Source organism: Lytechinus variegatus, chromosome 2, assembly GCF_018143015.1.
Source record: "Lytechinus variegatus isolate NC3 chromosome 2, Lvar_3.0, whole genome shotgun sequence".
In the NCBI taxonomy this organism is placed as follows: Eukaryota; Metazoa; Echinodermata; class Echinoidea; order Temnopleuroida; family Toxopneustidae; genus Lytechinus; species Lytechinus variegatus.
In genome coordinates this window covers 68,894,182-68,909,306 of record NC_054741.1, presented here as the reverse complement: position 1 = coordinate 68,909,306, position 15,125 = coordinate 68,894,182, and the positions used below count along the sequence as shown (strand labels likewise).

Genomic DNA, 15,125 nt, shown 5'->3' with positions numbered 1-15,125 from the left:
AAATTGGAGGGAGTATTTTTGTGACAAACTGACAATAAGTGACACTATCTGAAATTTTCAGACTTCTAAAGGAAGAAGAAAGTTATTGGTGCAAGCGTAATATTTGTCTGATGTAGCAAGATTTACTTTCTTCATGTCATGAGTGAGCTTCATGAATATTGAAGAGAATAGAAATTAATTTGAAGAATGTAGTACAGAGTAGTTCTTGCACATCACGTAAATGGCATATTGAATATTACACTATGCACAGTTGCCAACTTAATTAATGGCAATATTTGGTCCCAGTTTTGAAAGGAATCCAACATTGTTCATCAAGTGTGACAGCAGTTTTAAGTAAAAATTCAACAAAAATATCAAATATGCATTTCTAAGATGTCTCCGTATTTTAACATGTCCAACTGTGTTATCTCCCTATATTCTTCATTAATGTCTTAGCGAGACAGGAAACAATCGCCAATACATTTCTGTTACATAATCAAATGAAAGGACACTCACTCTCTATGAGGTGGAAAGAAAAACAAAAACTTGAATAATGATGATCGTCTTGCAAACAGTTCAAACAAAATAACACAACAGAAATAGAAAATAATGATAATAGATGTGTGATAATGATGACAACTTTAATAAGCTTCAAACGTACATCAATACCGACAAACGGTACCAGATGCATCACCAAAATACAATAGAGATTAGATTATCTCGGACATATTCAATATATTTTAGTCAAATATTCTTCCAATACATTCCAACTGAAACAATACTCTTGATAGCCTAGAGGGAGTTTCACAAAGATAAAGTCAACTTCAATTAAAATACCACTGAACTGCAGTTGTGTATGTATAGCAGACTGCAACTACTCGTGACAGCACGGAAACAATAATAAAACCTCCATCGCAAAGGGCCCAAATGGACCCCCCCCCCCATTCCTTCAGTTACTAGGTACTAGTAATTAGTTGTTCATATATTCTGCACATTTAAGTTCATGAATAATACCAAATTTTGCATAAACATTGGTCACATATTTGATTCTATAATGCACATTAAGCTCAAATAATGTTAGAGATCCCATTTGTTAAATATATTGCCCATACACATAGTGTGAGTGAAAAGAGGATAACCAACCAAGGATTAAATCCAAAAATATTTAACAAAGTTTTGATGCTGAACCGCAGCAACAAAAAGTTTAATTTTGAAATCAAATTCAAATTAATGTAAGTAAAACCTTACTATACACACATTTTATATCATTCTTCATCTGAAAGAATACAAAACATTCAAGATTATGGCAAATACATCAATTACAATGAAATTATTTTCATTTACTCTGCTGTAAAAACCTTACACACATCACTCATCAAAACAATACTGTCAAAGACAATCGTATATTGATTAAAATTGGTTTTCAACAATCTTTTTTGATGTCATTCTTACATAATGATTTCCACTGTGCCAAAATATACACTCTTACATATACATCCAAACATGTTCAAAACTTCAATACCAATACCAGTGTCATACGATATGCACAAACACAGATATATATATATCTATAGGTATTTTAAAGTGGGTCTGTTTCTTGAAACTGTCTAACCTCTTGGAGGTCACAGAGGATCATCTGCATAACAATGAACATGATTCATTGAGACGCCCATGAACTCTGACCTTTGACCTTTTCAAGAAAATGGCTGCCCTCAAGGATTTTGGTTAAATATGGAAGACTTGGGTGCACTCACACAATATTTATTGCTCTTACAATGGCATGGAGCATAATATACCTCCCCTACATCAATAAACTAAAAACTCAGAAATAAGAGGACACTATCAACAAAAAAGTATACCATATTTCACAAATAACATGGATTATGCTATTAAATGAGATAGAAATCTACACAAAGCTTATTGGAATACAAGGCTAGTGTATTACATTCTTGACTAAGCATTCAATTTCAGTAACAGAAACTTTACCTCCTAATTTTACCAACTTTCAAATAAAACAATAAAGAACAAACAGAGATACGCATTAATATTGGTTTAAATTGAAATGATGCTACAATGAAAACAGAATCATGAGTTATTCATCACTACTTTATGTGAATTAAGCTTTCATTCAACATAGATTAGCAAGACAAGAAAGAATCCATATCAATCAATGAACTTTAAAAAAAATATAAATCTCAACTTGCTTTCTCAGCATACTAGAATCATTGTTCAGGAGTGGGAGAGGTGGTGCTTAGAATATTCAACCACTATGCCAGCTGGAATGAAAATGACTACCTAACATACATTAATGTTATATCGTAAATTGAAGTTCCCATAATACAATATGAAGTTTAACTGCCAAGAGAAATGATGGGTTCACGTTAAGGAACTTAATAGTGTTTGTTTGTTATGTCATTTGTACTTTATGAATGGCTTTATGTTGCAGCCTCCACTGGCTGATTTGTTTCTAGCATTAACGCTTACTTGTGAAATTGGGTAATAGAAAACTTGAATCGTAACTCAATAAGGTTGACATAAGAAGTCACTCTTAATCCAATAAACCAAAATGACTTCATCCTTCACAACAGGGGACAAGAATTGAAAATAAACAATTCACAGCAGAATTAATTAACAAAATATCGAAGCACCATAATATAACCAAACTGAATTGACCATATACAAAACCAATACATAAGTCTGTTTCACTTTTATTTTAAAGTAAACATATTCAAATGTTAATTGCTTGTGATCAACTTAATTAATTAAATATCACATTGTCTCTGTTACAACGTGACACTGCTAACACAACTTAACTTCAAAATAAAGATGTACAAGGCTTAACCACACAAAAAAATCAACCAATAAAATTTATCAACTGTTGTTCTAATTAAAACAACTAATCAAAATAAAAGTGCATGTTCAAAGATAGGGCATACAATAAGAATCTATTTATTCTCAATGATTAAAACAAAAATCTAATTTATATGCAGATGGGAAGTGTTTTTTCTCAGGATTACACTGATAATTTTTTTTGTTAAAAATCAAACCCTGATTGGTGTGTAATTGCAAATTGACCACCATACAGTGCATGTATAAACCTTATAAAGTATAATTCATATCTTGCATTGTAAGTTCCGCACACCTCAACATAAATGGTAACCTTCCACAAATATAACACATACCTGATAAATGATGTCATAAAGTGCAGTGAAATTTGTACAATGCCAAAACATTATTGACAATCATTTTGTATAAACCACTTAGCAAAAAACTTGGCCTCATCAGGCATAAACAAAATATTAATTTATGTGCAAGAAAATGTAATTCTACATCATTCAAACCTTAATGAGGAATCTGAGGATAACAAAATTCATCACATATAAATTCAACATCTTTGTAAAATACAGGTATGTCTACATGTATGTATACTCTGATATAAACTATGACTATCTAGCAGTATCATAGACTCTAGGATCCCTCGTATTGTTATCTTGCCACTTCCTGAGGAGCAGGGGATGCGTCTGCTGCTGGTTGGGACTCTGGGGGCGGGCTGGCGGGATCTTCCACTTTCTCGGTGGGGTTGGTCACTGTGGCTTCTTCTTTGTTTTCAGGCTGCGCTTCTGTGACAGTTGCTTTCTGAATACCTCTGATGCTGTGGGCGATAAAGTAAGAAAGTGTATGATTATTTTCTTTGAAATAAAAATTGATACATCACAACCATGAGTGAATGATTATGGACGTAGAATAAACTAAGAAATTTTATTTGACTTTCTGACTTGTTTTGCATGAAGCTTCAAACAAATAATGTGTGACTTCATATCGATACATGTATCATGTACTTGAAAATATGGAATACCAAGTGAGTTTCTTGCTAGTATTTGCTTGAAACCATTAATTTGTTGCAACAGGGTGACTGAATGGTGCCTTCATAAAAAGCTTGTGGGAATTACAGAATTCAGCAGACAATGCATCCAAGAATCATGACTGTACATTTCACATATTTTTCTTGGAACATAACTTAATCTATCCAATCCCCTACACAGGTAATAGACCAAAAGGTCAGACAAAAATGGTCAGTGGACCAACTGTATTAGTAAATGTGACTTAAGACCAGTGAAGGAACTATCACCAGCTGGGATGAGTGATAGTACAACTATTAACTGCTGGGATGAGCGATAGTACAACTATTAACTGCTGGGATGAGCGATAGTACATCTATTACCAGCTGGGATGAGTAATGGTACAACTATTACCTGCTGGGATGTGTGATAGTACAACTATTACCTGCTGGGATGTATGATAGTACAACTATTACCTGACTAGGATAAGTGATAGTACAACTATTACCTGACTGGAATAAGGAATATTCCATTGATCATATTGAGGGTTTCAAGCACACTGCTCATGGATGGATGACTGATAGGAATAGGACGTAATGCTGCCTTAGGACCACCTCGTTTGATCTCATTCATCTGAAACAAAAAAGTAAGGATCCAATTAATCAAACTATTTTGTTCCCACAATCTTACATAATTCATTGTTAAGGATGTACTCAAAATTGACTTTCTTAGTATGTATTTGATTTCCACCTTGAGGGTCAAGGGTTAATAAAAAAAATCACATATTCCTGATAACTAATTAAAAAGATGGAGTTTACAGTGAGATAGCAACACACCTGATTTATAGTATAAACATGTTCTTCTTTTCTTCTTATTTTGAAAGCACCCCCCCCCCCCTTCCAACCAAGTTATGGTCATCACGACTTAAAGTATTTTTAAAACAAATTTAAGTACACTTACTGTTTTTTGAAGAGTAACGGCTTGTTGTGTGAGGTAACTCAGACATTCTGAACTCTCCTTTGTCTTCTCATGATTATCACCAAACTGAAGGAGATCAAAATAAATGAAGAGGTAAAAATACAGGTCTGTCTTCTGAACTCTGGTTTAAATTAAACTCTGGTATTAAGTTGTGGTCTGTGGATACCCAGTTGTGACACAAATATCTCACAGTAAATGTTTGATTTATCACATTTATTGATCAATTCATTCATTCACTTTTTTCAAATAAAAACTCAAGTATTTTTCTACACAAATCAAGCATAGGAAAAAAAAACAGTAGACATATTGAAAAATAAATAAATGTAAAAAAAAATTGTAGGTATTTTCAGTATACAGATGTGCACAGATGTGAGTGTATAGGTAGGTTTTGTGAGCATAAGGAATTATGGAACTGTTCAACCCACAAAACACTGCCGAGTAGGTTTAGACTAGTTTCCATAGTTACCGCATACTCCCTAGTCCTACCAATGCACAAACAAACCTGTGTATCATTTTTTTTTATAGAATGGTGGAATTTTTTTGTCTAAAAATCAATTCCTTTTTTTAACAACCATGCATAAGTAATTACCGACGCATGGCTAGCCATGCATCTAGCAAATTTGTTATGCATAAGTAATTACTGGACGCATGGCAAATTTAACAGATACATGGCTGGCCATGCGTGGGTAATTACTTACGCATGATATCTATTCTATAATTCCCCATAGTGCTCAGAATTAAGGCCATAGAGATTCAAGTGTAGAAGAACTCATTTCGAAGTTTCTTCCAAATGGACCCCTCCCCCTGGGATACTCTATTACCCTTTTTAGACAGGCTTAAATTTCCTTAACCCCGTACTATTGGTGGGGCTAAATGGCAATTTAGCCCCACCTATAGTACGGGGTTAAGCTTAGCCCACTTTCGTTTTACACAGTGTTTTTGCAAAGTGGGCTAACCCCACCTATAGTACGGGATTATTTGGCCCTGCAAAAAAGCAGGGTTATCCCACCAATTGCGGTGCTAAGAGCAATAGTACGGGGTTAAGATCGCATGTGTAAAACGAAAGTGGGCTAAGCGCTCCCATTCATGCCCCGCAACAGAGCCGGCCCTGTTGTCCAATCAGAGGTAAGTATAATGAATATTCATGAACAGCGATCACGGCGATGAAAAAAAAGCGCGCGCCAGAAGTCAGCGATTTTGGATATGACCCGAATGACCCCTCAGTGCGTCGTGAATATTCATGAGCTACCAATAGTCCGGGGTTAGCGAGTTTCGTGTGTAAAAAGCAAGCATTCCTTATCCGGGGTTAGCAAAAACAATTTGGCATGTGTGAAAAGGAAAATAAATAGTACGGGGTTAAGGATAGTACGGGGTTAGCGATAGTCCGGGGTTAAGAAAATCCTGTGTAAAAAGCCTATAAAAGAGGTTCCAAATGTGGAATTCTCAAAAAGGCTCCCTGTAAAGGTTCCCCCCTAATTTTGTGCAATAAATGATTTTAACAAAATAATTCTGACCTGTTCGCGATAGATAGTGTATGCATCCTTCTCATTTCGTAATGCTGAGCGGAAATCACCACAGCACGAATGCGTTCTTGCAACAAGGTGGTATCTGTAAGGGCACAATTGAAATGAGAAAATATATCTAAAACACTATTAAAGTCAATAAGGATGCTAACAGAATCTTTGAAATTTAGATGTATCAATTAATTTGGGGTACTAAGACCTGAAATGTCTGGGCAAAAAATTTGTTTCTTGAGTATATTGCAAATAAGAGCATCTCACAGACAGAATTTCAAACCTAATATCTTTATGCAAGATTTTTTTTGTCTTCTATTAAATTGAAAATAAAAGAGGAAAGTTATTTGCTCCTAACTGAAAAGATTCCAAACAGAATTGGTAAAACTCAGTTATTTGCATAAGAATATATTAGCTTTAAAGCAAATCAAAAACATTATCATAAACAGAGAAACCCTAAGGAAATAAGTGTCTTACGTGTGTGCTGCCTTTAGACTCTTAGCTCCAAAGTACTTGATGTTTGTCTCCAAGGCCTTCTCCAGAAACTTGAGAGCCAGCTCAAACTGATTAACGCCATGAAGAACTAGACCAATATTACTCTGAAAAAATAATCATTAAAAAGAAAGAAATATATAACGTATGCAGACAACGGACAAGGAGAAGCAGTGTAGGGACCAAAGACAAATAAATGCATGAAAGGAAATTTGATTTTGTCAATGATGCTGCTGCTGTTTCTTGCTTTTGCTGATGAAAAAGTAGGCTGTTCCTTCAGCTCTGTGCAGTTGTACTTGCAACACACTGACTGGGGTTACCAAACATCTAGCAGTATTCCAATCTAAATAAATATATTAAAAGAATTGATTTATATACATGGCAATGAGATCGAGAAGTTCTAAAAATACATTTTTTTTGAAATTCAAAATTTACATCTTGAAAATTTAATTTCAGAGCAGAATGTGTCGTTGAATGATGCACAGGAAGAAGCGGGTAATTGCAAGTATTGCAAATATAAGACAATCTGTTCTTGTAAAGAGCATACCATATAATCACCTAATGCATTGATGCACTTACAAATGATTTTTATTTGTATATCATTATAGTCTTTACAGCACACACGCATATAAAAGTATATTCTGATTAAACTCACATCGAAGAGAGCCATTTCAGGATGATCCTCGCCGTGGATAAGAAGCGTTAGATAACGAGCCCTGTACATCAGCTTGAGGGCACTCACTGCCTGGCCGGCTGCAAACCTGTAGAGGGCCAGATGCATCTGTATAAAAAAAAGAAAACATGCCTCATGGTTTGAATTTTTACAGTCAAATTCAAGGGATTTTTTAATAAGCAGCGAATTATCTCATCCTTCAGGGTTCAACAACAATGTAAAAGAAGAGCTCCTGTTTATTATTCTACAGTTGCTGTTTGCATAAAAAAACACATGTCTTGGTAACCATAATAGATTGAATAGAACAGTTTTTATGCAATTACTAGGTGAATGATAAGATTTTGTTTTAAGAAATGGGAGACCTAGAATGGATTCTTACGTGACTTGAGGCCATTTTAGAAAACTATTAGTAAATAATGCACATTCTTAAGTACAAATAGTGATCATTTCTTGTGCTACATTGCATACCACAAATATTCCTTGTAATTCTCATGAAATTTTGACAAACAAAAATATTTACATTCTAATGCTTATTTTGACAAGAAATTATGAATTTAAAAAAAATCTGATTTTTAATTGAGCAGTAATCTTGCACAAGAAAAGGCCACAAGTCATGTGAAAAGCTGTACATAACTTAGTTTTATAACACTTAACCCAATCCCTCAGGCAGTGAACATGGAGGAAAGAAAAAACATGACAACTCACATATTCTGTGATGGTGTTGGGGTGATCAAGACCGTTACATCTCTCGCTCATCATGACTGCCTTGTGTTGCATCTCAATGGCTTCACTCTGCTCACCCATCAGGTAGTGCAGTCTGGCCAAGGTTCGCATGCAGGCTGCAATCTCTGGGTGCATAGGTCCGTATACATTGTTGAACAGGTTCAGAGCTTCGCTGATCAGCTCAAAGCCTTCACGGAAGCAGCCTGGTGAAAAACAGGAACATGAATGCCAATTCAGCCTTCTTGAGACATGACACAATGCTAAATCTCATAAAGTGTAGGACATGAATATTCAGATTGCTCACTTACCAGTATGTATATCAATACGTAAGTATAAGAAAATTTAGAACCTATATTCAATCTTTACTGAAACTTCATGTGTCCTTGACATGATTCCATAACATTTGCTCTGGTGTCAACTGCTCCGTTATAAATTCCACATACTATTCAAATGACCGACTTCAACCCTGGACTAAACTCTATACCCTACCGTAAACCTAACACAAAACCCTATTGCAACCCTACATCTTACACAAAACAAAGACCGAAGCAAATGTCACAGGAGCACATGTCATGTCACCCTTTACACAGCCATTTTTCCAGCAACCTACCTTGCTGTATCTTGGTCTGTCCACTCTGGAAGAAGTGATAGGCGTCCGATGCGGTAGGATTGATGTGCTTGACCCGTGGGAACATGTTTAGGATGTCATTCTCATTGAAGGGCGGCTTGTTCTTGGAGTCCAGGTCGTAATCTCTCAAGAGTAGCTGGATTCCAAGCTTGGAGCAGAACTCCCTGAGAAGAGTCATCTTCTGAAGGTTGTAACGCTCTATGACAGAGTCTATGCTTTCACTATAGGATAAAACAAAGAGGTGCCACGGATCAATCAACAACTCCTTGGATCTTAAACTATAGGGTTCAAACCCCGTTGCAGTACCACAATCCACTAGTAATTTATCAACCCTCAGAGGTATTGTCTAACCTTTAACAGTTTCCCTTAATCCTGAAAGATAGCTCTTACATTTGTAATATGATGGGAAAGAGGAGAGTTAATACCGATTCAACTTCAATCTCATTATTGCACACACCTGAATTGGCAATGCAACGGTGTACTGAGTACAAATTCTCTATATTAAACTAGTTGATAGGAAAATACACTGTATTCGATATCAGAACATTGGAGACAATTGCTAGGCCATCTTGAAAACAAATCTTAGGTGTAATTGTACCAATTGGCAATGCAAAGAAATAACTAGATCACTGTGCAAATACCCTCTGTATTAGACTAGTTGATAGGAGGTAATCAATATCAGAGGGTTAGCCATCTTAAAAACCAATCTTAGATGTAACTTGTTTTCATGACAGCAAATTAACCACAAGATTAAAGCCTGTATACCACAGCTACTTTGACCCAACTCAAGACACAGTACTAAAAAAAAATGTTCATGGATCCTTTCCCAGGGGTGATTGATTTCCATATAATCTTAATATATATGCCTACCAAAAAGATAATACATGTAATTTTTGCTTCTCTTTATAAAACTCATATTATACCACATTTACAAAGAATGAAAATAATCTCAGTGTACTTCCAAGAATTCCTAGATTTTCAATAAAGATCAAATTAACATCCAATATTGAAAATAAAATTCACAATATATTTCAGAATATTTTGTGAAAGGGTATATGTATCAAGACTCCCCTACTGCACATAGCCCCATGACAATGTATTCACTGTATGCAAAAGCTACATGGGGTTTGATTACCCTTCATAAGAAAGGAGTATCCTGCTTACCATTTAACCTTATAATGGAAGTATTCCTTGCATTCAACCTTGATACTGCTCCACAGGTCTGAGGGGGTGAGACTACTCCATGATGTGTTTTCTATTTCATAAGGAAAAAACACATACAAAAACAATAACATACAAGTAGGAACAAACACAAAGAAAATCAAAATTTGCCATAACCTTTCAAATCTATTTGTTTATTGGTTTAATAGCAAATGTGTCTGTTCTTCCAAATTCACTAAATCAAACTCTTTATGAAAGTTACCAATTTTTTAATAACTTCTAATTTTTAGAACAAATTTACTATGCCATGTTCATGGCTTTGAAATTATGCATATTTTACATATACCACCATCTTTTCAGAAAAAAAATAGTGATAAACCATTACAATTATTTAGATAAAAAGAAAATTCAATATCTACATTGCTCTGAAAGTACATACCTTGTCCAAGTGAAAGAACATATCGTATCCTCTTCTTATTCTTCTTCTTCTTGTGATGACCATTACTCAACTACAGTCAACAAAATGAAAATTGATAAGGAATGGTCTTGATTAAACATGTTTTTGAGTCTTAACATGGATTATTGGTTGGGTACAAGAGAGGTGAGGTGGAGGGGAAAAACCCTCCAAAGATATAAGTACATAGCTGGTAAAATAATCTTTAAAATAGTACATCATTCTTAAAGGGGAAGTTCACCCTGAAGAAAACTTTGTTGTAAAAATAGCAGAAAAAATAGTCAAAAATATTGGTGAAAGTTTGAGGAAAATCCGTTAAAGAGTAAGAAAGTTATTAGAGTTCAAAATTTTGGATTTGTGACGTCATAAACGAGCAGCTGCCCCATGTGTTATGTAATATAAAATGTATGAATTTCAAATTTTGTATGGTTCCTGATGACTTAATTTTGTTTTCTTTTCATGATCGGGTGTGAAATGATTTGTCTATTGATATACAAAAGTTCTAGTGAAAACCATTTTCAATTTTCTGAGAAAATGACATTTCATTGATTTTTTACCATTCGCTATGTAGGAATACTGCTCGCATATGACGTCACAAATCAAATAATTGAAATTCTAATAACTTTTTAATTATTTGATGAATTTTTCTCAAACCTTCGGCAATATTTTTTATTATTTTTTCTGCTATTTTTACAATAAACTTTTTGTCAGGGTGAACTTCCCCTTTAAAGTAAAGAAAAAGATTGAGAACCATGCAGATGAATAAACAAGTGGAATGCCTCTGGCCGTCTCACCTGCATCACGCGATTCAACATAGCAGCAGTGCTGACTTTGAAAACTACTATAACTCGCACAAGATGTTCAGTGATACTTGGTTACTCTTATTTCCACGTTTTATGAACTACACCAATACACTTTACAGAGATAGGATGGTAATTCAACAAATACCCCCAATGTGGCCAAAGTCCATTGACCTCACATGACCTTTGACCTTGATCATGTGACCTGAAACTTGCACAGGATATTCAGTGATACTTGATTACTCTTATGTCCAAGTTTCAAAAGTCAGATCAATAAACTTGCAAAGTTATGATGGTAATTCAACAGATACCCCCATTATTGCCAAATTTCATTGACCTTTGACCTTGGTCATGTGACCTAAAATGCACACAGGATGTTCAGTGATACTTGATTACTCTTATGTCCAAGTTTTATGAACTAGACCAACATACTTTTAACCCTAATTCTCCCGGGGGGGGGGGGGGGGCCATAATGGCCCCCCCCTCAACAATTTTCGCGATATATCTGCTGCGCGAAATTTTTTCACCTCGCAGCTCACTGACTTTTTACATTCAAGTCTCGCGCAAATTTTGAGACCAAAGTTGTGACACCCGGGTACGCGGTTACGACATTACGCAACATTATGCAAGTGCATGTCAGACCCAAAATTGCTCATAAACGTGATTTCATGTACAAATCCAATGCAAATTGCGTATTTAGCCAAAATTCATAAATGTATCATTATTTCTACTTTTACTGATTAAACTTAATTGATTTTGCCTTGTTTATGATCAGAATTATGTCTGGAACAATTTCCATTGAAAAAACAATAAAAAACAAAAAGTAAAAAAACAAAGAAATACATAAGAAATTCATAAAACAATAAAATACATAAGAAATTTATTTCCAAACCAAAGTTTTTTTTGAATTACGATTGTTAAGAATGCTACAAAGAAAATTTTTACCAAAAATTAGCATTCTAGGAGCTTTATTTAGTGAATTAGAGCAAAAAGTATGATTTATGCATAAATTAGCATAATTAATTCATATAAAATAAAATCTCATTATTTTGGAAAATTTTACCATGCAGCCTTGTAGATTACATCACACACTACCAGCGTGCAAATTTTAGCGTCACTCGCGCGATCGGCGGCCGAGATCTTAAGGGGGGGGGGCATATTGGCCCCCCCCCCCGGGAATGACAAGAATCAAAATACCCCGGGAGATTTAGGGTTAAAGTTATGATGGTAATTCAACAAATACCCCCAATTCGGCCAAAGTTCATTGACCCTAAATGACCTTTGACCTTGGTCATGTGACGTGAAACTCATGCAGGATGTTTGGTGATACTTGATTAACCTTATGTCCAAGTTTAATAAACTAGGTCCATATATTTTCTAAGTTATGATGACATTTCAAAAACTTAACCTCAGGTTAAGATTTTGATGTTGATTCCCCCAACATGGTCTAAGTTCATTGACCCTAAATGACCTTTGACCTTGGTCATGTGACATGAAACTCTAATAGGATGTTCAGTAATACTTGATTAACCTTATGGCCAAGTTTCATGAACTAGGTCCATATACTTTCTAAGTTATGATGTCATTTCAAAAACTTAACCTTAGGTTAAGATTTGATGTTGACGCCGCCGCCGTTGGAAAAGCGGCGCCTATAGTCTCACTCTGCTATGCAGGTGGGACAAAAATAATAAAGGCTAGAAGAATCACAATATAAAAATCTTTAACAACCACTTTGTGATTCAATACACATTGTTATTGACTAGATATGAAACGGAAGAACATTTTAACATTGAATACTACCTATAACCTGAAAATGAACAACATAAACAGGAAAGAAAATGCCCCATAAGTGGTTCAGTTTCTTACCTCATCATCTCCTTTCGGTGGAAGTGGGTTTGGTAGGGATGACAAGAAACAGTTGAGGAAATGACTGATGGCAGCAGATAGGCTCGTCATTGGGATGCCTTGCATGAACGCTTTGAAAACATGCTTCACTGACCGACATATCAACTCGGTGATAACAATACGCTGTGAAGGAATAAGAAATATTATCAGCCTTTATTCATTTATGAAAACTCACATAAATTTTTGGTTTAACTGTAAACTTTTGGCTTAACACTTTCAGTCCTAATACTAAATAAAAGTATTGTGTTTCAGCTTGCCTCTCATTAAAAAAATACAAATGAATAACATTAACATAACATTGGCCTGCCTGTTGAGTAAAACTTGTGATTAAACCTAACTACTTAAAATCAAACACAAACCATTGACTATCACTTTAGATTCACTGAATATCACATTGTGATTAATTTTCCTGAATTATGCTTAAATTTACACATAATGTAACAGATTCACACTAAACTTGAGATTTATATATTTTCCCATCTAATTTCCCAACTACACAACTTAAGACCAACCTTAGTTTAAGTTTGATCTGAATATATTGCAACACAGTGTAAGGCAGGCCCCTATATATTCACTGCCTAAAGAATATGAATTTCATTATACTCACATAGAGGTAGGATAGATTTTCACAGGCGACTACCTTCTCTGCTAAAACACCCATATAGCGAATGTTGATGCCTCTGCAAGTTAAATCAAAGGAAATCGAATGATAGAGTATTCATCATATCAATGCCTGTCTTTAAATTTGGTAAATCCCCCTATGCATCTATCACTATTAGTAGTTCACTACTAGATCATATGAATGTGTATGCCCTAAAGCAGTTAATATGTGAAGAATATGAAATAAAATAAGTTTTCCAGATAAATTTGGTGATTTTACATGGTCACTTTTGGGAGCCAATCTTACCCTAAAATGACCAGGGTCATAACAAGGCATTTTTTCATTTATTTATTTATTTGAAATCAATATATTAGATTTATTATCAATGGTCACTTCCATGAGGAATAAGACTTTGCATTATCAATGAAGTAATTTCAAAGTATTCCTTTGACATTATTTTTTAACGATCTGAAATGATACAATTTTGTTCTTTTCTGACTTTTCTGACTCGGTGAAGTCAACAATGCAAGGTCAACTATTTTTGTTGTTGAATAATTTGTATAATTTGAATTTCTACTGGATATAGAGCACTGGCCATCTACCACCAATCTATAATCTAAGTGTGATAAGGGGGGTAAGATCGTACCTCTGATGTAGCATTTCTACCAGTGTGTACCCATCAAGGGGGGCTATGCTGTGCTCCTTACATTCCTGGACCTAAAAGAGGTTGAGAAAAGAAATAAAAACAGTCAGAATTCATGTGATATCATCCATCAAGTTTATTCAAATCACAATAAGAAAAGGATTGAACATCAACTGGATTAGAATAGCTGCAATCAAAGAAAATGGTAGACATTTTCAGAATATGATGCAAAAGAACACAATCATATCATTAGTCCACTGCACACCTGTAGATGGTGGCAGAGGCATTGCTTTCGGCTTATCTATCCATCCCATTTTCTTGCCAATGCACAGGAGTGATGATCTCATGAGTGTCAAAAGACACATGGTTCACACATTGAAGATATTGAAAGTATATCAAGAATGAGACTAAATAGAGAAGTTGAATGTTACTCACAAAAGTTGGAATCTGGACCGCTACTATGAAACGAGCTGCATCCTTTAGTAGCTTCCTTTGTTTTCCTAATACCTCCACCTGTAAAAAAAAATAATTATACTAATTTCAGATATGTATAGCACTTAAAATATCACAATGACATCTTTAAGCCATTTACAAATAGAGTACATTATTACTCTGATCATTATGATTCTGGAATGTTGTAACACAATGTATGCACATCCTCCAATCCATATGGAGCATTCCAACAAGAGTGTCCTAATTCATTGGTTGTGCAAACTCCAGTAACTTTAAAATCAT

At 34.9% G+C, this 15,125-nt stretch overlaps 1 protein-coding gene across 1 annotated transcript in view; it reads right to left on the bottom strand.

Moving 5' to 3' along the window:
* Window positions 1-1,709: 1,709 nt before the first annotated feature.
* Window positions 1,710-15,125, bottom strand: part of LOC121408794 (clustered mitochondria protein homolog) — a 56,507-nt gene continuing 43,091 nt past the window's right edge. Inside the window, exons 17-30 of the mRNA XM_041600429.1 lie at window positions 14,826-14,903; window positions 14,394-14,464; window positions 13,754-13,826; window positions 13,108-13,269; window positions 10,427-10,496; window positions 9,991-10,081; window positions 8,809-9,047; window positions 8,181-8,401; window positions 7,458-7,583; window positions 6,788-6,909; window positions 6,311-6,404; window positions 4,779-4,862; window positions 4,327-4,451; window positions 1,710-3,631 (exon numbers count right to left, since the gene is read on the bottom strand). Coding sequence (XP_041456363.1) covers window positions 3,466-3,631; window positions 4,327-4,451; window positions 4,779-4,862; window positions 6,311-6,404; window positions 6,788-6,909; window positions 7,458-7,583; window positions 8,181-8,401; window positions 8,809-9,047; window positions 9,991-10,081; window positions 10,427-10,496; window positions 13,108-13,269; window positions 13,754-13,826; window positions 14,394-14,464; window positions 14,826-14,903 — 1,722 coding nt within the window. The 3' untranslated portion in view covers window positions 1,710-3,465. The remainder of the gene's footprint in view (window positions 3,632-4,326; window positions 4,452-4,778; window positions 4,863-6,310; window positions 6,405-6,787; window positions 6,910-7,457; window positions 7,584-8,180; window positions 8,402-8,808; window positions 9,048-9,990; window positions 10,082-10,426; window positions 10,497-13,107; window positions 13,270-13,753; window positions 13,827-14,393; window positions 14,465-14,825; window positions 14,904-15,125) is intronic.